The sequence below is a fragment of the Boleophthalmus pectinirostris genome, unplaced genomic scaffold (assembly GCF_026225935.1).
Source record: "Boleophthalmus pectinirostris isolate CB_2022bp ecotype Guang Dong unplaced genomic scaffold, ASM2622593v1 HiC_scaffold_23, whole genome shotgun sequence".
NCBI classification, from domain to species: domain Eukaryota; kingdom Metazoa; phylum Chordata; class Actinopteri; order Gobiiformes; family Gobiidae; genus Boleophthalmus; species Boleophthalmus pectinirostris.
Genome location: NW_026571207.1, coordinates 31,331,214 through 31,359,046, shown reverse-complemented (window position 1 = coordinate 31,359,046; position 27,833 = coordinate 31,331,214). Strand labels below are relative to the sequence as shown.

At 39.5% G+C, this 27,833-nt stretch overlaps 4 protein-coding genes across 4 annotated transcripts; 2 read left to right on the top strand and 2 right to left on the bottom strand.

The window, feature by feature from the left end:
- Positions 1-566: 566 nt before the first annotated feature.
- ctsf (cathepsin F) lies at positions 567-14,437 on the top strand. Its single transcript, XM_055158881.1, has 14 exons — positions 567-1,009; positions 2,193-2,303; positions 3,551-3,632; positions 4,132-4,184; positions 4,414-4,489; positions 5,451-5,564; positions 7,592-7,740; positions 8,180-8,276; positions 8,962-9,042; positions 9,672-9,791; positions 12,704-12,768; positions 12,861-12,951; positions 13,049-13,107; positions 13,958-14,437. The coding sequence occupies exons 1-14, from the start codon at positions 737-739 to the stop codon at positions 14,030-14,032; spliced, it is 1,446 nt and encodes a 481-aa protein (XP_055014856.1). The 5' UTR covers positions 567-736; the 3' UTR covers positions 14,033-14,437.
- Positions 14,438-14,572: 135 nt separating this feature from the next.
- On the top strand, positions 14,573-17,669 carry eif1ad (eukaryotic translation initiation factor 1A domain containing). Its single transcript, XM_020917883.2, has 5 exons — positions 14,573-15,099; positions 15,250-15,369; positions 15,443-15,551; positions 16,323-16,431; positions 17,060-17,669. Exons 2-5 carry the CDS (start codon positions 15,283-15,285, stop codon positions 17,337-17,339), a joined length of 585 nt encoding a protein of 194 aa, XP_020773542.2. The 5' UTR covers positions 14,573-15,099; positions 15,250-15,282; the 3' UTR covers positions 17,340-17,669.
- Positions 17,670-19,640: 1,971 nt separating this feature from the next.
- Positions 19,641-21,071, bottom strand: LOC110153939 (N-acetyllactosaminide beta-1,3-N-acetylglucosaminyltransferase 2-like). The gene has a single exon (XM_020917870.2). It carries the CDS (start codon positions 21,069-21,071, stop codon positions 19,641-19,643), a length of 1,431 nt encoding a protein of 476 aa, XP_020773529.2.
- Positions 21,072-23,759: 2,688 nt separating this feature from the next.
- LOC110153952 (N-acetyllactosaminide beta-1,3-N-acetylglucosaminyltransferase 2-like) lies at positions 23,760-27,424 on the bottom strand. The gene is made up of 2 exons (XM_020917881.2): positions 27,344-27,424; positions 23,760-25,901 (listed from the first exon to the last, which is right to left on the bottom strand). Exon 2 carries the CDS (start codon positions 25,896-25,898, stop codon positions 24,489-24,491), a length of 1,410 nt encoding a protein of 469 aa, XP_020773540.2. The 5' UTR covers positions 25,899-25,901; positions 27,344-27,424; the 3' UTR covers positions 23,760-24,488.
- Positions 27,425-27,833: the final 409 nt, after the last annotated feature.

The window sequence follows — 27,833 nt, the reverse complement described above, 5'->3', positions numbered from 1 at the left end:
CTGTTTGACCCAGCAGGAGCGCGGGAGGGTTAATAAACTAAACTAAACTAAACCTCATCGTCTGTGTTGGTCGCCCCTGCAATGTTGCAGCTCTGAAAGCCCAAGATGGCCATAAGCAGCAGCAGTACTACACATCATAAAGGTAATACAGTTTAGTTTATAGTTTATAAAAACACTTTTAATAGCACAATATGATTTCTGAGAAAGAGTTTTATACATAGAAACACAGAAATAAAACTCAAACATAACAAACATAATTCTTCCCATAATGTTAGAACAATATTGTAACGGCAGTTACGAAATGAAAACCGTGAGAACAGGTTCGCTCGTATTTCAGCTTTAATAAAACCGGCACAATAGCAACAGTGCAGGGTTAAATTTCAAACACTCCTGCCTAACTCATGGTCTGAACTCTCCCCCCCGAAAATGACTGCCTGTGAATAACTAGCCCCAAATAAAAACAATCCCATAAAGCATTGCGACAGTTTGTAGGTCGCTACACATTTGTAGTGTGTTATTACTACGCTGTTCACTTTTTTCCAGAGCTTTTTGAACACACCTCGTGTCTCCGCCCCCGGCCCTGGCTGCGTTTGTTTGGCAACACATCACCGCTGCATCTAGCTTCGTGGAGACTTTATTATCGATTTCTCCAACTCTAAACAAACATCTCTTTGTATAATCGGAGTTTTATTGATCGTATTCCCTTTGTCTTCTTACTCCGCTGTCAGAGGCCGAAATGGCGGCTTCATTTCGCGTTAATCTGCTGTTTTTCTTGTGTCTGGTTGTGTCTGTGGCGCTCGGCATAGATCTCCAGCGTCCTCTGTTCGTACCTCCAGGCTCCCCTCCCCGGACCCAGGACACCGAGCCGGCCCCTGGATCTCCTACCCTGCTCCAGAACTCGGACCCCGGTCTTAGGAGAGTGCTGCAGTTCGCCGAAGAGCGCTACAATCGGGGCTCTAACGCCATGCATCTGCGCAGAGTCAGCCGACTGATCTCCGCCACTAAACAGGTCATTCACATAACAACATGCAGATAAAAATAGAACTGCTTCATGGATTTCTTAAAATAAACTAATATTTTTAAGTACTTAGGAATACACGTGTAACTTGAGGCTAATGTAACAACGCATTATTCCATAGAGAGCTATGTTAGTGTTAATCGCTTCGTCATGGGACAGTGAGTGATGGTGCGTTCAGGATCTGCTGTCAGAACAACAACAACGACACTGTACTATCGTTCATAATGGGCCTGCTACATTGAAGTACATTATGTCCTCAACAAGCCAAGTGTTTGTGTCATCATAATGAAATGAAGACCTATACCAGATCCTACTTTGTCAATAAAGTAAGCAATAGCATGTCTATGAGTTATGAGAGATAGTAGCTGATTAAATAAAGAATGAATTAAAACACAAATGCCCTAATTCTACGGATGGCTTCTTTCCGGCAAATATTTAATTCCTTAATTCCATTTGGGTACTTTACAAATTACATGGATTTCTATCAATATCCTGTTATTCCTGAAATAGACTGCAGCTCCACCAAAACCTTTACAAAACTGTTAATATTTTATTACCTATCATATGCTAGCAGGTATTAGACTATTCATGATACCAGAATCACAAGAATGTGATGTGCTGTCTAGTCCTTTGTCTCTTTGATTGTGTAACTGTTTGTCCTAAAAAAAAAACCCAAAAAAACAGTTGTCCTGTTATTTCACCAACTTACAATTCAGAAGCAAAAAATGTAACAGGCTACTTGTTAAATAGAAACACACAACACTACACTTAAGTATAGTTAATGATTATCAGTGAATAAAAAGATTCTGAACACTTCTAAACGTTTATGTAAGCACGGCTTCAACCTGGTAGTCAATCAATTATAAACTTGCTCACACTCCTGGTTTGAGCCCAGTTTAGTTCTGATATAGACTTGGTTTGATCCTGTTCTAGTTTTGGTTTAGTCCTGTTCTAGTCCTGGTTTAGTTCTGGTCTAGTCCAGGATTGGCTCTGAAATTAGTCTCAGTTTAGTCCAAATTTTTCTATGGTCTATGTACCATAAGTGTAAGAGCAATCAAAGATTTAATAAACCAAACTGACAAACTATGCCCTCTCTAATCTCTAATCTTTCAGACAGAACAGGACTGCCAGTAATTAAGTGATATATTGTCATAAATGTGTATTTGTTTTTTAGGTGGTGAAAGGCATTCGTTACTCCCTCACAGTGGAGCTCAGTAACACACAGTGTAAGAAGTCAGCCACGTTCCGGTCTTGTGACTTTGATCCAGAGCCACAGAGACTCAAGGTTCGCTGCACTGTTTTGTGTTGTGGTTTATTTTAGTTAATTTAAATGTTTTTTAAGTGTTCGGGGAAGTTTGGCGTTTGGACCAGGTCTGACCAGAATGAGGAAGTCTGTGAACTCAGGGTTAAATGTAATTGCAACAGTGTCCTTTATTTGTTCACTCCGTCCTCACACTCCTGATCTTGTGACTTGGACTTAACTCATAGCAGCAAAAGAAAGTCTGTTTTCTTTGTCACTAAAGAATTGTAGTTATTCAATCATGTAATCTTGTAATAATGTTTTTAAATGTGTTTATTACATATGTTTATTATTCAGATCAGTTTTCAATTACAATAAAATGTAAATGCATAGAGAAATAATTTAAATCACAATTATAAATTGATTAGTATCAATGGAGCTTTACAGTGACCGCCCACCCCCTGTTTCCTGAAGTCAATTTCTCATTCATTTTTCCTATTGACTTTGTGAAAAAAACAAAAAAACAAAACATAAATAATAATAATAATAATAATATTAAAGTTTGAAAGCTTGCTTAGGACTACAAGATCAATCATTTTATTTGAAAATGTGTTTCTTTATAAACTGTAAAGTTATTAAAGCATTTCACTGAATCTTGTGTTATAAAAATGCTTTTTGGACCTCAAACAATCACGTTATGGATACTAGTGCATAGCTGGTTAGACTCTGCTATGCCTTTGAAATCTTAATATTTGAATTTTTAAAAGTCTGTGTGAATAATGAGCGGAAGATTTACTCTCAGAACTGTAGCGAAGTACGGAGTGAGCGGTACTTTGAGCTCCACTATAATAATATTGTAGTGTAAGTGTATCAATGGGCTTGCCTGACTGGTTGTAGTAACAATTGCAGTATTTATGGCAGTACTGTGATAGTAGAAGTATAATAGTAGTAGATTTTTATAACAGTCATCAGTATTGGTTGTAGTGAAGGAAAGGAAGGGAAAGCACTCAATATGTACTACTTGGAATAGTTTATAATCTTACTTTTTTTTTTTTTTTTTTTTTTTTTACAGTACTAGTAACTGTAGTTGAGTGACATTTGTAACTTTAGAAAATCTCTCTTTCACCTCTGATTTTGTAATCCAGACAAACATCAGCCTTTGTTTATCTTATCTTTGTGATTTAAATGACAAATGAAACCTCCCCTCTGTGTGCTGTATCTGCAGTAGTGACATTCATGTTGGTATGTTGGTATAACAGGTGTTTATTCACTGTGTGATTTTGTGATTTCAGAAGGAGGTTTGTCTGTTCGAGGTCTGGGACATCCCCTGGGAGGGCAGCTCCACTCTGCTCAAACAGAAATGTGAACCTAAATGTGGGTTTCAAATACTCAATACTGGTTTACAATACGAGTCAGAGTTTAGCAGTGATCCATTGCAAGGTTCCAGGAGGCAATTTTCCATTCATTTTCCCCATATTTTATTATTATTATTTTCATTAAGCTTGGGACAAATCAGCTATGTGGTAACTAATGACCACAAGGCCTATTTTTACTTTTGACTACTCATAATATTTGAAAAAGAAAAATAATAATAATAGTTTAATTTTATTATGAGAAAAATTAAGGGAAAAATGACTTTCAGAATGTGGACGGGCATTAAAGTGGGCTTCGGTTCATTAGATATTAGAAGATAATGACAAAAGTTTAGAGCAAAATATTTACATTTACAAAATATTTTAAAAGTTTCTATTACTGTATCAGTTGTTTGGAATTATATGGTCTGTATTTTTATCAATTTTATTCACATGTCTGTGTGTAACATGTGAATAAAAGATATTTTATACAAAGAATAATGGAGCACTCTCTTTCACAGTGGACCCTGAAGAAACCAACCAGATCCAGGACTCGTCTGCTCAAGCAGAAGAGGTACACCCAGACTAAACCTGGACTAAATCAGGACTAAACTAGGAATAAACCAGGACTAAACAAAGACTAAACCAGGTCAAACCCCGGTCTAATCCAGGTTTGATCCAAAAATAACCAAGGACTAAATCAGGACTAAACCAGGTTTAGCCCAAGACTAAACCACAACAAAAAATGGTCTAAACAAAGGTCTAGACAAATATTGATGACTGAACTTGTTGAACTTGTGCAGGTGAAGTCTATGAAGCTGTTGGGCCAGTTTAAAGAGTTCATGGTGAAATACAACAAAGACTACAGCACACAAGAAGGTCTGTCACTCCTGTCACTCACTACAGTGTAATACACACATATGCTATGGGAGACATTACACTGCCTTAATCCACTTTTTTATTCAGCCTATGGTCAGCCTATGGTAAGTAACAATGATTGCTACAATGTAATACACACATACTCAGTTTGGTTACTTAAAGGTGCACTGTGTAACTTTTCTGGAGGAGGATCCTTCAACTGCTTGTTTCTATAGATATGTCATTGCTCTGCCTGGAATGTTCCACAGTAGGACATTAAACAGCTCTACCTTACATTTATTCAATTACAGGTGGTTTTATATAGCTAAAAATACCTAGAAAAACGGACATTTTGACAGTGAGCGGGGTTGTCTCTCCACACATCTGACCTGTAACTTGGTCTGGTTTGGTCTCTGTGAAGATAGAAAGATTTAATGCCATACTGTGAAACATTCCAGACAAAGCAATAACATCTCCATGGAGAACAATATTTGACAAAACCTCTACCAGAAAAGTTACACAGTGAACCTTTAAGTAACAGTACAGATACCAGAGCAAAAAAAATACTCAAGCAAATGTAAACGCATCACAAGAAAAAAACATTACTTAAGTAAAAGTGTTAAAGTACCTGTTTAAAATGTACTTAAAGTAAAAAGTAAAAGTATTTTGTGAATGTTTAGAGGTCTAATAAAGGTTTTTTGTAGCTGTCTCTAATTCTATCTTTTTTTTTGCTCAAACTATAAATGGCTTTTCAGCAGGTCTCAAGCTATCATATAAAACACTTTTACTTTTCAGTCCTACTCTCAAACATAATGTGTAAACTTAAAAAGTATCAACCTTAAAAGGTATACTTAAGTAGCCTCTTCTCTACTTTTACTTCCCTTTTACTGACGGATTACACAGATATAAGGCCACATGGAAATATAAAAGAAAGCACAACTCTATAATAAAGTAAGACTCTAAATTAGATATGTTTTTTCAGAGGCCGACCGTCGTTTGAAAATCTTTCATGAAAACCTGAAGACAGCAGAGAAGCTCCAGTCTTTGGACCAGGGCTCAGCGGAGTACGGAGTCACCAAGTTCAGTGATCTGACTGGTAAGGCATTTGTCCACATTATGGATCTTGAATTTCCCTCGAGATCAATAAAATATCTATCTATCTATCTCTGTCTATCTCTTTTATGACCTTTTATTACGTCTATAAGAATCATCAGAAGTCTACAGCCACTCTTGTGTTAGTAAAGGCACTTTTGGTTTGGAGGTCAGACTTTTATTTGGACCATAGACTGTATATATAAATGGAAATAGCTAACATGCTCTACATTATCCTGGTGTTTTTATTTCACAATTTTGTCCGTTAAACAAATTCGCCCCTATAACCGCAAGCCTCAGTGAGCTTCATTTGACTGGAGCCGAACGCCAGGGGTTACATCACACTCACTTAGTCCACTTCTGTTTACAGTCTGTGGTTTGGAGGAAGAAATTTGACTGTGTTTTCAGTTAAGAAGCAATAATTTAAAGTTTATTTTTGTTTGTGTTCAGGAATTTATTGCTGAAAGACATTTTTTTTGTTATTTTCTCAATAAGACAAGATGAAATCAAAAAGGTCTTGGTCATTTTGCACCTCTAAATATTGTGGTTATGGGTTTAAAGTGCATATGGCAGCTTTTCATGCTTTTAATTATGACTTGGTTTAGTGGGATAGTAGCTCTGTGGTAGATATAATTTTACATCAGTTAAAGGTGCACTGCGTAACTTTACTGGCAGAGGGTCCACCACCTGCTTGTATGGAGATGTTATTCCTTTCGACTGGAATGACTGACTACAGTATGGCTATAAGCTTATTTATCTTCATGGAGACGTCACCAGGCTACAGGTCAGATCTGTGAAGAGGGGACCCCAGTAACAGTGGGAATTCATGTTTCTGTGGTATTTTTTCCAATTTAAAAAACTTGATAAAATAAATGCTGGATAGACGTTTAATGCCATACTGTGTAACATTCCAGATAACGCAATAATATCTCCATGGAGACAAGAAAGTGACAGAGCAGAAAAGAAAAGTGGCAGTTTGTGGGGGAAAAAGTTGCAAAGAAAAGTACAAAAATACTGGAAGTAGTGTTGCATTCTAAAACGGAAAACCTCCACTTATGTCATCGTGAACACTGAAAATGATGAAATGCAGGACAATTTACACTTGAGGAAGGCATTTTAAACCTTAATTTAACAAGAGAAAGGTGTTATATTAATTTAATCATAACTATAATATGCAGTGTAGTGTAGCAGTTATGGAATTACCTCTTTGTATGCCATCTGCTGCCAGCATCCAACCAGCAAGTACAGAAAATAAACTTCGCCAAAGTAATAAGTAAGATTATTTTTTAGTAAAATCTTAAATATTATTATGCTTACCTTGTATTGCATAAATTACAGCACTGCAAGTTCCAGTTCCTTTTTTTCCCCCCTTAAAATAAAAAAAACAACAACTTAATCTTAATTTGGGTGTTGTGGCTAGTTTAAATAGATATAGGCGTATTTACTTGTTTGTTTCTTCTGTGTGTCAAAAAAATAATAATTCTGACTTTCTGAAGTAAAGAAGAGTCTTCCCTGTCAGATAAAATGGCACATGTTACGCTATTTTCTGATCTCTGTTACAATGTTGTTTACTCATCAGTTATGTTTTGTTTCATTCACACATGTTTAATACACAAATGCTGCATATTTAGGCTGATTTCTTCTCTCATCACACGTTTTCCACTTTGTGATGTCATGTGTTAAAACAAGAAGTGCTCCACTGTGTTTTTAAACTCCATACACCTTCACTAGTATAATTTGGATAATTTCAATCCTGGAATTGCCAATCTCTACTGAACTAAAGGTAAAAGGAGCTGTTAATTTGAAAACTCCCATTACATGACATCACAAGGTGGAACAGAGCATGTGTAAATGAAACAAAACACAACTCCAGGTATGTTTTTGAGAAGGTAACAACATTATAACATTATCACGTAATATAGGATGTTTAAACTATACTAAATTCACACGATCTAATCTGAACTCTTTATAACTAACAGTAGACATTTTTTGTATTTCCACACATTTATTTTTCTGCTGTCTCGTGCTCAGAGGAGGAATTTCGTTCTGTGTATCTGAACCCGATGCTGAGTCAGTGGACACAGCACAGACAGATGAAGAGTGCGCCCCCTGCTGCTCAGCCCGCGCCCGACAGCTGGGACTGGAGGGAGCATGGAGCAGTCGGCCCAGTCAAGAACCAGGTCACTGATCTGCCTTTAACTAGTGCTACTATAAATTAATATTTCACCAATTTATTATTAGAGTTTGTATTACAGGCTTTGATGATTCTGTAATTTTGACTTCAGAAGCAATTTGTGTCAAAAAGTTAAAAAATATGTTGAAAATTACAGGAAGTAGAGAGTTCTATTTTATATACTGTGTGCACATTAGAGGAGTATTGGCCCAGTGTACAAGATGGTTGCTAGGTAACAGTTATGGAATTCCCTAGTGTGATGTCATGATTTCCAACCAGGAAGTAAAATTTTAAACCTCAAAAATTGACAAATTGGGAAAAAACGTTTAACAGTTTTGTGAAATCTTAACTAGAGTGATCTTTGCCACCTGCTTGTGTCCATAGAGGTGTTCTTGTTTTGGGGCGCCTCTTCATTGAATGCCTGTTTCTTGTTTGTGTTTTTGCAGGGGGCGTGTGGGTCTTGTTGGGCATTTTCTGTCATTGGGAACATTGAGGGACAGTGGTTCCTCAAAAATGGCTCTCTGCTCTCTCTCTCTGAACAAGGTACGTTAAAGTACAAAGTATAACAGTATTACTATATACAGTAAGTAAGTAAATCTTTATTTATATAGCACCTTTCACAAATAAAAAATCCCAAAGTGCTTTACAGAGCAAAACAACATAAAAACAACATAAACAAGAACAGAGGAATTACAGACACAGTTAATGAAATTCCTGTCTAAAGAGCAGTGTCTTGAGCTGCTAAGTATTATTTAATCTATTTTCATAACTCATCAGTTTTAGTTTGTGCTCAAAGGTGCACTATGTAATGTTTTGGTTGGGGGTCCGTCACCTTCTCTGACTGGAATGTCCCACATTAAACAGCTCTACCTTGCATTTAATCAATTACAGGTGGTTTTATAGCTAAAACATACTTAGAAAAACAGACAGACTGTGAGCGGGGTCGCCTCTCCACAGATCTGACCTGTAACTTGGTCTGGTTTGGTCTCTGTGAAGATAGAAAGGTTTAACATCATAGTGTGAAACATTCCAGACAAAGCAATGACATCTCCATGGAGAAGAGCATTTGACTGACCCTCCACCACAAAAATTACACAATGAACCTTTGACTCATCAGTGTGAGTGAAATTAATATATGCTTAACGATATAATGTACATATCCTAATGTAATGTAATGACTAAAGATGCCTAAACAGGTTCTAAACTGTTGAAATATTATATTTTCTAGAGCTAGTTGACTGTGATGGACTGGACCAGGCCTGCAGAGGAGGGCTGCCTTCAAACGCTTATGAAGCTATTGAGAAACTGGGTAAGAACAGCTGTTTGTTATAACATTGTCTTAAAGGTCCCATTCTGTATTATGTAACTACTGAATGACATGTACGTAGTGTAGTTCATGTTTATAACTTAGTAACCTTATTTTTTGGCTACATGTTGTCAGTAGAGGGCCTAAACTAGTTAAAGGTCCTTTATCACACAAAATTGACTTTCTGAGCTTTAAGACATGTTTGAATGTCATTATCTCCTCAGAAACAGACCTGGAGTTGTGTTTTGTTTGGTTCACACATGTTTGAGTAATCATGTATTATTAGTCTGTCTCCAAAGCTGAAAATGCTCTGCCCCACCTTGTGATGTCATCTAGTGGTAGTTTTCATGTTAACAGCTCCTTTTATCTTTTGTTCAATAGAGACTGGCAGTTCCAGGTTTGAAATTATCCAAATGATTCTAGTGAAGTTGTGTGGATTTTGTGGAGGTGTGTGGAGTGTTTTCAGTTTGTGAGAAGATCTCAGCCTAAATATGTAGTTGGTTTGTGAGTTAAACATGTGTGAATGAAACAAACACAACTCCAGGTGTGTTTGTGATGAAAACAACATTATAACATAGATCAGAAAATAATGTAATACTGGCCTTTTAAATAGTATTGTGTCTTGTTTTCAGGTGGTCTGGAGACAGAGAATGATTACTCATACACCGGACACAAGCAGAGATGTGACTTCACCACCGGGAAAGTGGCTGCTTACATCAACAGCTCAGTGGAGATTGCAAAGGATGAGAAAGGTTCACCAGTACAACTTTAGCAAATGCTTTAACCCATTTGTCTATCCAGCGCAATTTTGCACCATGTCAACCTCTCTTCATCTCTAAAGATTTAAAGGTGCATTGTGTAACTTTTCTGGTGGAGGGCCTGCTTTTCTCCATGGAGATGTATATTGTATATTGCTTTGTCTGGAATATTTCACTGTTTGGTATTAAACCGTTCATGGAGACTAAACCGGACCAAGTTACAAGTCAGATCTGTGGAGAGGCAGCCCCGCTCACAGTCAGAATGCCTGATTTTTTTAGGTATTTTTGAGCTATAAAACCACTTGTAATTTAATAAATGTAATGTAGAGCTGCTTAATGTAATACTGTGGAACATTCCAGGCAGAGCAATGACATATCCATAGAAACAAGCAGGTGACAGACCCTCAACCAAAAAGTTACATAGTGCACCTTTAAGTAGAGAGTCCAGCATCCATGGTTTGCTCATTACCCATTGTTGCTTTTCCTGGAATGTTGCACAGTATGGCATTAAACATATTTATCTCCACGAAGACAAGCAGCTTACCTTTACCAATTTACTGGTCAGATCTGTGGTAAGGCAACCCCGCTCACAGTAAGAATGCATGTTTTGCAAGATACTGTATACCTGTAAATGAATACATATGAATACTAGTATATACATGGGATAGATATGTTTAATGTCATACTGTGGAAGATTCTCTACATGGAGTCAAGTGGATGGTGGACTCTCAACAAAAAAGTTACATACTGTAGTTCATCTTTAAACAGTTAACAGTGTGTTAAAGGTGCACTGTGTAGCTATTCTGGAGAGGGGCCACAACCTCTTTGTCTCTATGGAGATGTTAATGCTTTGGTTTAAATTGGTCACAGTATTAAACTAATCTGTCTTGCATTTATTCAACTACCGTATTTTCCGGGCTATTAGACGCGCACAGCGAAAAACACCCGCAGCCACACTCATCACTCCACGCTGACGAGGAACGGAACAGAGGAACGAACCGAAAAAGCGAGTCCAATGTGCCACAACTGAACAACTGAGTCACTGCGAACACGTCAGCAATCCAGTGATCCCAGACAGCACCCTCCCTACACGCCACAACTGAACAAAGCCGAGAGTCACCATGAACGTACCAAACAAAGTCTGACTGAGTCATCGAACTGTTGTGTTTCCTTTAAAGTCCAGTGCGGTTTATTTGTGAAAAAAGTTCGAAAATAGACGATTCAATGACGTTTTATAATCCAGGGCGCCTAATAGCCCGGAAAATACGGTACATGTGTTATTTATTGCTTGAAAATATCTTAAAAAACATTAATTCTTACTGTGATGGGGGTCGCCTCTCCACAATCTAACTTTCTAATTTGGCTTACAAGTCTCCATAGAGATTTATGGCCATACTGTGGAACATTCTAGACCAGGGGTCGGCAACCCAAAATGTTCAAAGAGCCATATTGGCCCAAAAAAACAAAAACCATACCTGCCTGGAGCCGCAAAAAAATTAAAGCCTTATATAAGCCTAATATGAAGGCAACATAGGCTGTCAGTGTATTAGCTATATAAGTCTACTATTAAAATGACTAAGTAGGCTACAAATACAAAATGAGCATTCATGATTACACAAACCCCTTTTGCGACCCTCTCATACTCGGTGCGCTGTCTGTAGCCACTGAAATCAGGTGGTTAGTGTTTATTCCTTTGTCATTTAGGCCCCGTTTACACGTACACGGGTATTTTGAGAAACGAATATTTCTCTCCCTCCGTTTTCCAAAATAACATCGTGCACACAGCATCGTTTTCAAAAAAGTTAACGTTTACATCAACCCAGATAAATACGCCATCGAATGCCGTTATAACTACACCGAGCCTCTGGGAGCACCTGGATTAGACTCAAACCTGTAGCATTTATTTTATTACAGTTCTAAGTATTACTCACAAATACCTTGAAAAACAGGCATTAGTGAGCGGCTCGCTTCTCCGGAGATCTGTTAAAGAAGTGGTAAAATCACTGAACTCTGAGCCCTCGTTCATCTCTGGTCATGGATTGATCCATCAGCTGTATGTGCAAATGCAAACACATGAAAAGTGTTTTAGCAGAACAAATAGATGAGCTGAAGTGGGGGGTGTTGTCCGGTGCCTCCACCTGAGAAGCGCTTTCCCCCCAAAAAAAACAAACAAAAAAACACGTGCGCAGACGGACCGCTCAGAACAACATATAACGAACCAAACGGGATTCACGCTTCTGTCCGGATGCTTTGCACCACCTCCGAACCAGACGACTGCGCTGCACAGTCATCTGTGCGCTGGTTCCGTGCGGTAAAAGTGAGAATGCGCTGTGGACCACAGGTCCGGGCGGGTTGCTCCGGTCCTCCGCGCTCGACCGCGGCTTGTTCCGAGGTGGTGCAAAGCATACGGACAGAAGCATGAATCCTGTTTGGTTCGTTATGTTGTTCTGAGCGTCCGTCTGCGCACGTGTTTTTTTGTTTTGTTTTTTTGGGGGGAAAGCGCTTCTCAGGTGGAGGCACCGGACACCACCCCCACTTCAGCTCATCTATTTGTTCTGCTGAAACACTTTTCATGTGTTTGCATTTGCACACACAGCTGATGGATCAGATCCATGACCAGAGATGAACGAGGGTTTTACCCCTAAAGAAACCATATTAAAACAACAACAAAAAAATCATTCCTTTTCCATTTTCACTCATTTTTGAAAAAGCTACAGGGAGCCACTAGGGGGTGCTAAAGAACTGCATGTGGCTCTGGACCCGCGGGTTGCTGACCCCTGGTCTAGACACATCTCCATGGAGACAAGCAGATGACAGACCCTCCACTGGACAAGTTACACAGTGCACCTTTAAGTTTTGAATACATTAGTTAGAGTACAACACAATAACATTTCTTTACTTTTCAGAAATCGCTGCTTGGTTGGCTGAACATGGACCATTGTCTGTGGCTCTGAATGCGTTTGCGATGCAGGTGAGCACTTTGTCTGTGGCTCAAAAACACAAACAATAGTATTAATTCACTTATTTATACCGTGTTTTTCTTCACTGTTCAAATGTGAGTAGTTTTACCGACGGGGAGTATCACACCCTCTGAAAATCTTCTGTAACCCCTGGATGATTGACCACGCTGTGCTCATGGTTGGATATGGAAATCGTAAGTGATATGAAACACTATCCATTCATCTGAGGCTGTATTTTGAGACATTATAAACCTTTTAATTTACATGTATTCTATCTAATTGTTTTAATAGGTAATGGTGTGCCATTCTGGGCCATCAAAAACAGCTGGGGAGAGGATTATGGGGAGCAGGTAAAAAATATTCTATTTTAAAATTAAGTCCTAATTATTTCATCAGCCCTATTAAAAAGTACTTACAATATCAGTCTAAGGACTAGTTTATACTTGTACAAGCACCACATCAGACTTGAGACCAACTTAAGACTAAACCTTGAACTAAACCTGGACTAAACCAGGACAAATAACAAAACTAAACCAGGAACTAAATCTGGATTAAATCAGGACTGCACCAGGACTAAACCAGCTCAAAGACAGGACTAAACCAGGACTAAAACAGGAGTGCACCAGGACTGAACCAAATATACAAGCTACAAATGTATACAAATATACATAAACATACATGCAGATTTATTTAGTTGGTATAGATTCTTGGCAAATGTTAAGAAATTTCTGTCAAGGTAAAATTTTTATTCAAAGGTTCTATATTACACAAAATGGATTCTTGTGAGGTTTAAGCCTTGTTATAATGTTGTTACTCATCAAAAACACACTTTGAGCTGTGTTTTGTTTCATTCACACTTGTTTAAGTAACCATTTATTATTATTCTCTACATCTCCAAAGCTCAAAATGCCCTGTTCCACCTTGTGATGTCATGAAGTTTTCAAATTAACAGCTACTTTTTACCTTTAGTTCAGTAGAGATTGGAAGTTCCGAGGCTGAAACAAGGTGGAACAGAGTGTTTTCAGAAGAACTCAACCTAAATATTCAGGGTTTGTGTGTTAAACGTGTGAATGAAACAAAACACAACTTCAGGTCTGTTTGTGATGAAGAAACAACATTATAACTTAGATCAGAATTTGCATTATATGGGCCCTTTAATAAGTAAATAAAATAATTAACCGTTAATTTTCTAATTTCCAGGGTTACTATTACCTGTACAGAGGGTCCAACGCCTGTGGAATAAACAAAATGGCTTCTTCAGCTGTGGTCAACTGAAACATTTCACATCTCCATAATAGCACTCATCAAACTGGATTCAAAGCCAGGCACCAGCACCTTCAATGTCAATGCTACTGATTCTCACATAAATATAACATAAGAATATTTCACCTGTCTACCTCCCCTGCTGTCAGTATTAACAGATATTTAAGTCTGATGATGCTAGTTTTAACCACAAGATAAGTTGGAAAGTGAAATGTGTCATATATCTTCTTTATTTTATTCTGGTGAAAAGAAATCAATTAATCATTGATCTGTTTTAAAGCAATATTTTACCCGTAGCTATCCAAGTTAAGTGTTTGAGTGAGTTTTATTGAAGTGCACATAAAAATCTAATTATGCAAAGAGAAATTTGCCATTGCTGTATTCAAACTATAAAATAAGTAAAATAAGGATGAATAATTTTTTTTTTTTAATTAAAATGATTTGTATTCCTGATTTTATTATTAAAGCAATCACCAAGAGTCTCTCTCTATATAGATCGACAGAAATTCCTGCCAAATTCTGAAGTAAAAATAAACACATTTTCATACAAATAAACACAAATAGATTTAAATGACTAAATGGAGCTCTAACCCTAATGCTATTGCAGAGTTAATTTATTTTATTGCATCACTTCAAGTACAGTTTAACAGATGTTGCAGATTTTTCCAGAAAACGTCTGAGCTCTTGAATGCAGCTCAGGACTCCACTTCCCACAAGTCATTGACATCCGGAATAAGAACGAATTTTCCCTCAAACCTACAAAAATAAAAGCACACCAAAAGCCTACCACTTAATAACTTGGACTAAAACATATTTTTCTGACCAAATATACATTATTAGAAATATTATTCATAAAAAATAATATACTAGTGACATTAAGTGAGAGTTATTATAGGTAATAAAATAAGGTGCTTTTATTTCGAAGTATCGATGGAGCGTTTAGTGATTCCGGTCCGACTCCACGAGGGTTTACCGCAGTGACAAAGTACAGAGACATATTTTACTGTTAAATTCTTTAACAAAACATTCAAACTGGATTTATTAATAATCTGTCACATCGGAAATATCAATCTGAAAAGGTAATAGTTTGTTACGTAACTAGGCCACGTTATAAAATAGTTTGCTACCTAGTATAATAGCCCTGTTTATGGTAGAAACATTCTCCATTTATTTGTACAAGATTCCCTACTTTTCTATAATAACTATAGACTCTAACGTTTACTTTTCAGTTGGGGAAATCGAGTAAAACATCATTTTAGATAATGTCACAAGCTACAAAGCGCAAACACGTCGTCAAAGAGGTTCTGGGAGACTTCGTAACGCCGACTGAAAATCAACAAATAGTAAAGGTAGGTTTTCATAATTTGAAGTGTTGTTGTAACCGGGTATCCAATATTTACCTCGGTGTTTGTAATCTGACAGGTGATTGGAAGTCGGGGAAATAATCTGCATGAAATAGTCACCGCGGATGGGGACAGTTTCCTCGTGAGCATGCCCACGAAGTTCCGTAAAAACATCTGGATCAAAAGAGGTGAGCAATGACAAAATGTTTTTAATGAAGCTGCAACTAACAACTTATAAGTTATTTTAGTAATCGCCAAGTCATACGATTGTAAACATGTGCTGACTGAAGTCCTCTAGATACAGATACTTTTCATATAACATTTTCTTTTACCAATTTAATAGTAATGTTGCTTTTTTGTTGTTCAGGGACCTATATTGCACAGAATGAATTCTCGTGAGCTTTTACCCATGTTATAACGTTGTTAATTCCTCAAAAGCGTACCTGGAGTTGTGTTTTGTTTCATTCACACGTGTTTGAGTAATCCTTTATTATTTATCTATCTACATCACCAAATTTCAAGATGATGAGTTCCACTTTGTGATGTAATGAAGTGGTTTCCAAGTTGAACAGCTATATTTTGCTTTTTGTTTAGCAGAGATAGGCAATTCCACAACTGAAATCATCCAAATTCTTCTAGTGAAAGTGTGTGGTGTTAAAAAACATAGTGGAGCACTTCCTCTATTACCACATGGCATCACAAGGAGAAATAGTGTTTAATGAGAGAGAGTTCAGACCAAATGTGCAGGGTTTGTGTGTTAAACATGTGTAAATGAAGTAAAACACAACTCCAGGTCTGTTTGTGATGAGGAAACATTATCAGATAGATCAGAAACTAGTGTAATACAGGCCCTTTAAACTATGCATATTGTGGCATCCTTTTTTAATCTGTTTAGTCCAATATATTGTCATCTTTTTTGTTTAGTACAGCTTTTAAGAACTTCTTTTATTTGTGTACAGGTGATTTTGTTATCGTGGACCCGATTGAAGAAGGGGAAAAAGTGAAGGCAGAGATCAGCTTCATTTTGTACAAAGACCACATCCAGTATCTGCAGAAGCAACAGCTCTGGTATGTCCAAGTACATACATCAAGCAAAAACACATAATAATATGATAGTCTGACATGATCCATATGCTTGAGGTCCCAATGTCTGACCCTAAAGGTGTTAGTGTTATCATGATCAATGGCAAGTTTGTAGAACCAGTCCCTAACAACAGATAATAATAAAGTTCAACATGGGTGGATCATAAGTTTGAATAGTTCTACCAAACGTGAATCTGAAATTATGACAGAATAAATTTCTAGAACATGAACACAGCCTCTTATTGCGTCTAGTTTACTTACTGTAAACTGTAATGTTATTTGAGAGGGACTTGTTTAACAGCTCTTTATGGTAATGTAAGAAAAAAATAAATAAACTCAGATTAAAGTCTTAACCAAGCCTCAGACAAAGTTACAGTACAGTTAGCATTACACCTTTTGGAAAGTATCCATGTTTGGCAAGGCAAGTTTATTTGTAGAGCACAATTTGTCTACATAATTCAGACTGCTATATACAAGCATGTTTACGGTAACAGTTGACAAGATCGCAGTGTTTTGCTTTTTTAAACCCATATTCTAATTCTTCTTGAGCACTATATTTTATATTTGTCTTTTGAAAACCCCCACTAATTATTGTTCACTGCTGTCATTTCAGGCCAGAGGCATTCACTGACCAGGCCACAGCGCAGGACAAAACCTCGACTGACCCCAAAAAGACAGAAGAGGAGAAAAATGGAGATGATGATAAAGAAGAGGATGAGGGTGAATACAGTGACTCTGAGGACGACGAGAGTGACTTGTTTGTAAACACGAACCACCGCAACTGCCACTACAGTGAGAGCGAGGAGGAGGAGAGCGAAGAGGAGGAGAGTGAAGGAGAAGAGGAGCTAGAAGATGATGAAGGAAACAAGGAAAGGACAGAGGACAAACCTTGATCTGAGCTGTCACTGTTGGGCTCTCAATAAAAGACTGTATTATAATGTAAACTTCTATTTCCTTTTTGCAGTTTTTGGAAAGCTATAAACTGGATTGACAAATTTCAGGCTATTCACAATATTTCAAAAATGACGAAACTGGGTAACATTGTAATATTGCTCTGCTGGACTGTCTTGATTCAAAGGAGTAAAATTCACATGTTTTTTTCAATGTTGGCTTCTTATGGTATATTCTATTTTTTTTCCTTTTCTGTATTTAGAAGATTGTAAATCCAAAATCATCACACTGACACCAATACTTGACCTAATAATAAAAAGTGTATTCATTAATATTGATGCATTGCCAAATATTTGAACAAACAAGAAATTAGCTGTTTAATATTTCTCTAAAACACACCAGTGTTTTTTATCAAATATATGGGAGATTAACATTAACAGACATTGTGAGTTTGTGAATTCTAACAAACTTCAATTTATTTATTTTTTCCTCTTTTTTAAACTACAAACTATTATGCTTTTGCTGAATGCTCATGAAGTCAATTTCCACAGGAATTAAGGTTGTGACGGCCTCTAGTGGAGATGGAGCACGGTGCACGAGATCATATTGACCAACAATTATACTCAAGTTAGAGTAACTTTACTTCAAAATAATATTACTCAAGTAGAAGTACAAAGTAGTGGTCCAAAATATTAAGAGTTAAAAAGTATTTTATAAAACTACTAAGGGTAACCACTAAGAGTAACTTTCAGGGTATTGGTAACATCTGATTTGTGAGCATTAAAAAACAAGGAGCCGTGCGTTAAGCAGTTTTAACGCTTGCCATGTTCGTCCGTGAAGTGTGTGAAAACTGCAGAATGCACAGCTCCGAGATGTTCAATGCGCTATTACCATGGTTACAAGGTGAAATATTTCATCTGAGTCTGAAAAGCCTTTCTGTAAATGTCTGAAATTAGTTATTTCAGTGTTTTAAATGAAGAGGCAGTTGAGGATGTGTTTACTGTGGTATAAATAATCTGAAGTGACTGTAAATGGAAGGACTAAACATTAAGCACTGGTATTTTCAATGGACAGACACTACACTGGGAAGAGCCACCAAAACCCTTACTTACTATTATTAAATAAAAAACATTGCTCAAGTAGGAGTAAAAGTATACTAGTACTCTAAGTAAGGTACTTTGAACAAAATCACTTTACACTTAGTCTTAATTAGCAACACATGAATGACAGAATTTGTGACAAACAAAAAACAATATGTAAATGACCTGCTGCAATAAATAAATGTGTATTCTTGTTATAATGGGGTCATCTCTCCACAGTATGTACATCTCTATAAACTCATGTGGAACTCTCCAGAATTCACTTCCTGAGCTGCAGTGGCTGCACTACCACTGACTCATGATTGACTGGGTAGACTTGAAGTAGTGACCGTTCAGATCAGAGAGACGCATGTTAGCTTTAAACCAACTGGATTTCACCATTGAAACTGACAACTTAAGTGAGAGTCATGTGAGGCATCATGTCTAATGCTTACAAATAAATCAGCTTTAGAATTCTTATCAGTAAAACAATATAAGCAATACACAGGCAAACAACTACATCTCCATGGGGACAAGCAGGAAACCAAAACTGGACCTTCCACCATCCAGTGACATGAGTTAATACAATGGTGATGACAGTGGAACATGCAGAAGAGTCAATGTGAGATCATTATCTGTGATATAATAAACATGATAAACACAAATAATAAACATGATAAACACAGATAATAAACTGTTAACGGCCATTTTTGTCCTACATTTAGTTCAAGGTGTTTGGGGGTGGAGCCTTGGAAGTGGAGCCTTGGGGGTGGAGCCTGGTGGCTCAAAGCCAGGTGCCCTGTGTGGCCTGATTATTCTTTGTGTGGAAACTGTAGGGGGTTAAGGCCATACAGTTTTTTTTGACCGTGTGAACTGGATATATTGTGCAATCTTCATTTATGGAATCTGCATCTTTAATTAAACCTCATAACCAATATTCTGTAAATTTGGACATTGAATCTTTCGGTTTTCATTTTAGACATGAGTCAAGCTAAAGCCACACAGCCACTTCACAGCTGAAGTGGCAAACTCTGGAGTTAAACTGCCACTACATAAACATAAACTTTGATGTCCTATAAAAAAAAAAAAAAAACAAAAAAAAAAACAGTAATGAACTATCTATCATAGTCCCCATCGTCCTATGATAGATACATCCCTGAGAATGTACGGGTGTCAAACACTGTTATTTAAATACTAATTAATCCAGGTATTTGTTAATTTTTTTTATAAGCTCCTCCATACATCATGGCTAAAACATAACATGCCCTCTTGCCTCAGTGGTGAGTCTAGTGCCCCTGGTGGTGAGGGGGGCACAGTGGCGTTGGCGCAGGGTCCAGTGTGGGTGTTAGAGCGCTCCCATAGCTGCAGCATGTGTGTGGGGCTGTGTGTGTGCAGCAGCAGCACTCTGTGAGCAGCACAGGGCTCCTGCTCCTCTTTAGTCCACTCAGAGGGGAGGAAGGCAGGGTGATGTGTGGGTGACAGGTTCAGACGGATCATACACATCCCCACGTAAACCTGCTCAATGGGGAACAGGTGCACCCTGTCAGAAACCTGCAGCAGGCGCTGGAGCAGCAGAGCAGAAGACACCCGCCCCTCCCCGCGGGCGTACATCGGGTACCAGCCTCTGTAGAAGCTTTCGGGGATAAACTCCTGAGAGTGAGAGTTCCTCTGGGGCCGACCTCGAACCACCACGTTCCCCATCATGAAGTCCTGCAGGTGAGGCGTGTGCAGCTGCTCCTGGAGCAGAGACACCAGCGCTGGAGTGTTGACAAACAACTGATCGTCCCCCTCCAACACGAAGGCCGTGTGTCCACAAGAGTCTCTGAACCAGCTCCAGAAGAGCAGCCGCTGCATGCTCCCGTTCAGAGGACTGTCCCACATGTCCCACTGCAGCAGGTCTCCATAATGTTGACTCTCCAAACGCAGGAGGTCAGAGGTCATGTTCCTTAAGTCAGGAGAGCGCTCTGTGCCCAGCAGAAAGAGCCTGCGCACATAAGCCCCCCTCCTCTCTGCCCCGCTCCTCTGTGGGTACACCAAGCCCCCCCGGCCCCAGCTCTGGCGGATGGCCTGCCTGTTCCTGTAGTTTTGGGCTGAGGTCTTGATGGCCAAGAGCAGCAGGGTGGGGCCCCTCTCCTGTGTGTCCCCTACCCCACACTGACCCTCGGGCTGCAGCAGCACTGGGTACTGCCTTCTGCTCATGGAGCTCACATAGAGCAGCAGCTGCTGAGTGAGGCTGCTGTGTCTAAAGCCTCTGAGCTCAGAGAGAGAGTGAGAGAGCAGAGAGGCCTCTGGGGCCGTCTGTGGGGCCCCTGGACGCAGGATGGGGTTCAACTGAGCGTCCACCTCTTTCTGGAGCTGGTTCCACAGAGCTACTTGTTTGTTTTTGTCCCAGAATACTTTGGGTGTAGCTGAATACGTTTTAGTCTTTACTGCTCCTGTAGCGATAAAGCGGTCATTGGGGTCTGGAGGGGCTTTTATCTTCGGAGGAACCATGTAGTCGTCCATGCTGCTGCCCAGAGGAGCTTCCCCTGCGACATGTTTCTTCATGGCCACAGACATCATGATGACCATGTAGAGAAACAGCAGCAGCACACAGAGGCAGGACGTGCACAGGCAGAGCATGCAGGCCCTCCAGCGACACCTGATATGAGCCATCACCTGAAACACACACACACACACACACACACACACACACACACACACGCACGCACGCACACACACACACACACACACACACACACACGCACACACACACACACACACACACACACACACACACACACACACACACACACACACACACACGCACACACACACACACACACACAGTGAAACACACAGTGAAACGTCATCAGGAGAAGAAGTGTAAACACAGGTCCAGGCTCCTGGTGTCTGTGCAGCTGATGTCCACAGTGGAACCTTCAAATACACAGTCAGTGTTTCTGGAGTCACTAATTCATTTTCCACTTTTACTGCTGTACCTCATCTGCTCTGAGCTAAATCCCACTTTAGTGAATCAGAGCTGTTTGATGATGTTTTCAGACCTTTTGGCTAAACGAACATGACTCTTTAAAACCCAGACTCTTTCTGCCTGATGTTAACGTTACTTTATTAATCAACAATTGGACACACAACAGTAGGCACAATGCCAGTAACGTGTGTGGGTGTGTACATGTTTGTGTATGAGTGTATGTGTATGTGATCAAACCAGTTACACTCAGTTACAAAAATAAAAATAATGAAATGATGTTATAATTATGTTGACTGATAAATTTAACCTTTTCAATCGTAGATTTCATGTTATTTTTAGTAAATTAACTTTAGTCATAATGACAGCATCAAAAACTGCTGGACAAACTGGATTCTCCAGCTGAAAATAAAAATAATTTTTTTAGGAAACTGCAGAGCGGCTGTTGGTGACGCATTTACATTTACTATATAAAGAAATGTGGCCTGGATCTTGGTTATGGTTAAGGGAGTGTGACTGACAAATGAATTAAAGTGTATAGACTATTCATTTTACTAAAGATGTACTCTAGTTTGGCCATTTTTTAGGTTTCAAATTTGACTTCCTGGTTGGAAATTGTGACATCACACTAGGGAATTCCACTGTTACCTACCAACCATGCATTACACTAGGCCAAAACTGACAAATACAATGATATGAAAACACATTTATTTTGTTAAAATAATTTTTAAAGTATCAAAAAAAATAGTTTTTAATGTAAACTGTGCCAAACTTTTGGGTAAATTTTCCACAGTGTGACGTCACCAATGTGAAACTCTATAAAACAGAACTCTACTTGTAATTTTCAACATCTTTCAGCTTTTCTTCACTAAGTGCTTCTTGGTATAAAACTATAATTTATATTTACAACAGGTATTAAAGCACCAGATTACATAGAAATTAGAAAATTCCCAAAACCTTGCATATGGACTTGTCTGAAAAGAAGGTCCACTGATTTTTTTTAAACTAGTCTTGAAATGTCTGATTGTGATTTTCCTCCCAGAATATTTTGGTGTTCACACTGCAGGTGGAGCACTGTGGAGGGACAGCATCAGTCTGTTATCGCCGCATGCTGCTGCCCCCTGCAGGCTTTTTCCATAATAAATGGTTATCATGTGAACACAAGTGTAGCTCTCAAAGCCTGAGACCCAACAGCACAGCAGAGCTTTTCATGAGAATGTCACACAATAAAACCGCTCCAACAGACACAGCTGGTCCCTGCGTAGTCCGAGTGAGGCGTTTGGGGTACAGGAGGAAAAATGCAGAATTGTTCCTAAAGAAACTCCAAAATTCACAGATAACATTCAAGTCATATTTAAGGTTTATTTACACTCAGGATTTAGGAGAACCACACATGGAAGACTCGTATGACTAAACCTGCAGGAGAGTGACAGGAGGGCTGATCACTCTGTCACACCGGCTCTTGACTCTTGACAATGACACAATTATAATCTCTACATTTAAATTTAGGTTTAAATTGCACTCATCTTACCATTTTATCGATGATTTGTTCCACTTGTTGAGTCTGTGGTGTTAGTGAGTGTTGCAGGTACAGAAGCTCGTCTCAGAAAAGAAGCAAAGTCTGTGTGTGGTTCTGGTGTGGCTTTAATGATCAGTTAGCTGTGGTTAAAATCCTTTTCAACTCATTCTGAATTGTGATGTCATTTGAGGAATGTTTATGAATGGCACGATGCCAGTGTCGTGATGCTTAAGCACACATGCAAATCAAGAAGAAAAGAAAAGACAAATGACCGGAAAACAACTGAAATATATTAACAATGTCATTCAAAAGGGCAGAAACAATGGAAAAGATCAGAAAATAATGTAATATGGGTCCTTTAAGTTCAGGCTCAAAACAGTTCTTATCAGCTGCATGTGACTGAAAGCTTTTTATTCTATTTTCTTCTTCTTTAATGTAAATTTTATGTTTTTCGGTTCATCGCTCTCACCTTTTTTGTTGTAAATCAAACACCTAAACAGGACCATGAACGCTCCTATTGATCACATGCTCCTGAAAATATTTAGCTTAAATCCATTTTATATTTTTTCTTGAATTTCAGACGATTAAAACTTTTTGACAGTGTTTATTAGGGCTAGCATTGTGTCACCACGGTAACTGCTGAACGCTCCCTCATATAGAATAACATATCACATATATTATTAGAAAGTATTTAATTGTCTTGTAATCAGGAAGTGCACTGTTAGCATGGTAGTTGTTGTTAGCATTACAGTGATGGAAATACTTTGCTCTTAGTCTATGAGTGTTGTGAAAAGCTCTTATAAACTCATCATGGTGGATAATTACGATGCTCCGAATGCATGAGGTAAGAGGGGATTAACTTTGCAAACTGTGTAAAATGAAATAATTCCGTTTTTCACGTTTAAAAACCAGGTACAGGGCTTTTAACAGTTGGCTTATCATGTCTTATACTCCTAATGACATCAAGGTATTGTCTGGGCTGTTTGTAATGTGTCATGGGGGGCCCCAAGTTTTTCAAAGTTTAGAAATGATTATTTAGACATCTTGTGTTTTATTTCTGACGTGGCCTAGTGTTTATTTATTTATTTATGAAGTGGACAGGCAGGGGAAAAGCATTACATTGTCCCATTAAATGCCCATTATACCTAATAATATCTGGCACTAAAAAAAGGATCAGCAGTTGACATGACACAGTTTTTGTGAGGAAACCACTGGAGAGAACACACTGTCTATTACTGAGACCTGTTGAGTCCTGGAGCTGTAAAAAGAAAAGGGACATGTTTATTTGAGTCATTTACCGGCACCACACCCAGGGACATCACACACTGCACTGGAATCAGCATTCTTTTAGTCTGTCTATAGTCAAAGTAAGTTTATTTGTATAACACAGTTTATCCACAAAGTAATTAAAAATACTGAATAAGAAATACAGTAAGACAATAAATAAATATTCTGCTCCTGCTTTTCTAGGAATGTCCTGAAAAACTTGCCCTCGTGAATAGTTCCAGAAAGACTCTGTGGAATAGGACACTTCAGGTATTTGTTAAATTGTCTTCTATTCTAAGCTTCTCCATAAACTGTACCATTAATGTCCCCAAACGTGCCCTCTTGCCTCAGTGGTGAGTCTAGTGCCCCTGGTGGTGAGGGGGAGCACAGTGGCGTTGGCGCAGGGTCCAGTGTGGGTGTTAGAGCGCTCCCATAGCTGCAGCATGTGTGTGGGGCTGTGTGTGTGCAGCAGCAGCACTCTGTGAGCAGCACAGGGCTCCTGCTCCTCTTTAGTCCACTCAGAGGGGAGGAAGGCAGGGTGATGTGTGGGTGACAGGTTCAGACGGATCATACACATCCCAACGTAAACCTGCTCAATGGGGAACAGGTGCACCCTGTCAGAAACCTGCAGCAGGCGCTGGAGCAGCAGAGCAGAAGACACCCGCCCCTCCCCGCGGGCGTACATCGGGTACCAGCCTCTGTAGAAGCTTTCGGGGATAAACTCCTGAGAGTGAGAGTTCCTCTGGGGCCGACCTCGAACCACCACGTTCCCCATCATGAAGTCCTGCAGGTGAGGCGTGTGCAGCTGCTCCTGGAGCAGAGACACCAGCGCTGGTGTGTTGACAAACAACTGATCGTCCCCCTCCAACACGAAGGCCGTGTGTCCACAAGAGTCTCTGAACCAGCTCCAGAAGAGCAGCCGCTGCATGCTCCCGTTCAGAGGACTGTCCCACATGTCCCACTGCAGCAGGTCTCCATAATGTTGACTCTCCAAACGCAGAAGGTCAGAGGTCATGTTCCTTAAGTCAGGAGAGCGCTCTGTGCCCAGCAGAAAGAGCCTGCGCACATAAGCCCCCCTCCTCTCTGCCCCGCTCCTCTGTGGGTACACCAAGCCCCCCCGGCCCCAGCTCTGGCGGATGGCCTGCCTGTTCCTGTAGTTTTGGGCTGAGGTCTTGATGGCCAAGAGCAGCAGGGTGGAGCCCCTCTCCTGTGTGTCCCCTACCCCACACTGACCCTCGGGCTGCAGCAGCACTGGGTACTGCCTTCTGCTCATGGAGCTCACATAGAGCAGCAGCTGCTGAGTGAGGCTGCTGTGTCTAAAGCCTCTGAGCTCAGAGAGAGAGTGAGAGAGCAGAGAGGCCTCTGGGGCCGTCTGTGGGGCCCCTGGACGCAGGATGGGGTTCAACTGAGCGTCCACCTCTTTTTGAAGCTGATTCCACAGAGCTACTTGTTTGTTTTTGTCCCAGAATACTTTGGGTGTAGCTGAATACTTTTTAGTCTTTACTGCTCCTCCTGCGATGAAGCGGTCATTGGGGTCTGGAGGGGCTTTTATCTCTGGAGGAACCATGTAGTCGTCCATGCTGCTGCCCAGAGGAGTTTCCCCTGCGACATGTTTCTTCATGGCCACAGACATCATGGCCGCTGTGTAGAGAAACAGCAGCAGCACACAGAGGCAAGGCGTGCACAGGCAGAGCATGCAGGCCCTCCAGCGACACCTGATACGAGCCATCACCTGAAACACACACACACAGTGAAACACACACAGTGAGACACACACAGTGAGACACAGTCACATACACACTGGACGCTTTAATGAAAGACCACAGTGACTTTGTAATACAGCTGTTTCTATAGGATCATTTTTACCATCTAGGTTGGTAAACAAACTGATCCTTGTGAGCATCTGGGGACCCACCTTCAGGCCTTACACCCCTCTGCAGACCTCCACCCAGATGACCCACTCTGTCAGAAGAAATCTCACATGACCCACCTCCATCCACATGTCCCTGACCATTTTTCATTCGTTTACTCCGTAGAGACAACTGAATAAGGCTGCTCGCTTTATCATCCTTAATCCACTGTCTGTTAAATATTATTAAAACTCATTTCAAAGGGTTACTTCACACACACATTCATACCCATTTCTCTCCTCTGTCTGTGGAGCAGTCACCAGCGCACAGCACTGAGTATCTTGGGGTCTAAGACCTGTTTCTCTTTCTCTGATTGGTCAGAATCACATTGCGCACACGCACAGGCAGGTGTGTTTTGTAAGGTTTTGTAAACAGCTTTTCTATCTCCTCCTATCGACAGACTGCTGACACACTACAGTCTATCGGACCAAAGAGAAAAACAGGATTCAGAGCCAGATTAACAGGCAGTGAAAGTCACAAAGCTGTCTACTATGATTCATATATCCCTGGTACAGAAAACAGAAGGTTAACAGGTTAGGTCTGTTGTATACAGTAGTATAAAAGTGAAATGATGTGATGCTAACATCTTACTTATGTTTTGAATGTATTTTAATAAAATATTAAACCTACTACCTATCCTGTCCATCTTGTATGATGGACAGGATAAAAGACAAAGAAAATTAGAGTGAGAGAAAAGGAGAGTTGGGAACATAGTTTAATACAGTAGTAGTATTAGTACAGTTTATAGTACCTATAGGAAGGACTGAGAAGGATAAACAATAGGGAATAGACTGCAAAGTAAGACCCAAATATGCTAATGTGGGAAGCACTGATCTAAAGGGATAGATTTATATAAAGAAATGGCGAGAGATGGGTAAGAAAAAGAGTGCATGGCGTGTTTGGACACTTGGTATGGTATTTTTGGTGCATGCATTCCTCTTGTCTTAACTCCTTGGTGCTAGGCACTTCTAAACTTGAAAGCCTAGAATCACCCCTACCTCTCTCCCAATGATGTTTATGTTAAAAGCGGGATTCAAACGGCTAAACTTCAGAACAGTGGACAAACAATTAACTGAAGTACTGTCACCTCCATTCAGCTTATAAACTCTCATTTACAGTCAATTTGACTATTGTTTTAAGGAAAATACTATCAAAACTACTGAAAACTACATTTTTTGAATAAATCATCAGGCAACAGTTATGAAACCTATGAAATTATATATTTGATTTGTGTTCAATTTGATTCAAAAAGTCATATTCTTACCTGGTAAGATAGCTCCACGAGTGTTATTCTGTTAATCCTTTCTTTCTGTCATGGTGCCATTGTCACGGTGACTAAAGTCTGGACCATCTTTACAAAGTCCCTGATCTAGTCCAAGACTTGGTGAGTCAGATCCAGTCAGACCAGTCTGAGAAAACCCACAGATCCATCCACTCTATTCACATGTGCTGAGGTAAAACACATGAAACACCGCTGTTGTGAAACGCATGGAAATGCCCAAACAAACTGGTTTTCTGTCACTACACTTGTGCCTGTGCCTCCTCCTCCCCTCTCCATGCATCCTTTAAACTCCATGCACCTTCACTAGTATCATTTGGATGATTTCAGCTCAGGAATTGCCAATGTTTACTCAACTTAAGGTAAAAGGTAGCTGTTAACTTGGAAACTTCATGACATCACAAGGTGGTACAGAGCATTTTGAGCTTTGCAGATGTAAACATATAATAATAAAGGGTTATTCAAATATGTGAGA

Coding starts and splice junctions, on each gene's coding strand:
- LOC110153939 (XM_020917870.2), bottom strand. CDS start 21,071: ATGGCTCATATCAGGTGTCGCTGGAGGGCCTGCATGCTCTGCCTGTGC.
- ctsf (XM_055158881.1), top strand. CDS start 737: ATGGCGGCTTCATTTCGCGTTAATCTGCTGTTTTTCTTGTGTCTGGTT. Junction 4,490..5,450: donor AGACTACAGCACACAAGAAG/GTCTGTCACTCC, acceptor ATGTTTTTTCAG/AGGCCGACCGTCGTTTGAAA. Junction 7,741..8,179: donor TCGGCCCAGTCAAGAACCAG/GTCACTGATCTG, acceptor GTGTTTTTGCAG/GGGGCGTGTGGGTCTTGTTG.
- LOC110153952 (XM_020917881.2), bottom strand. CDS start 25,898: ATGGCTCGTATCAGGTGTCGCTGGAGGGCCTGCATGCTCTGCCTGTGC.
- eif1ad (XM_020917883.2), top strand. CDS start 15,283: ATGTCACAAGCTACAAAGCGCAAACACGTCGTCAAAGAGGTTCTGGGA. Junction 15,370..15,442: donor AAAATCAACAAATAGTAAAG/GTAGGTTTTCAT, acceptor GTAATCTGACAG/GTGATTGGAAGTCGGGGAAA. Junction 15,552..16,322: donor AAACATCTGGATCAAAAGAG/GTGAGCAATGAC, acceptor ATTTGTGTACAG/GTGATTTTGTTATCGTGGAC.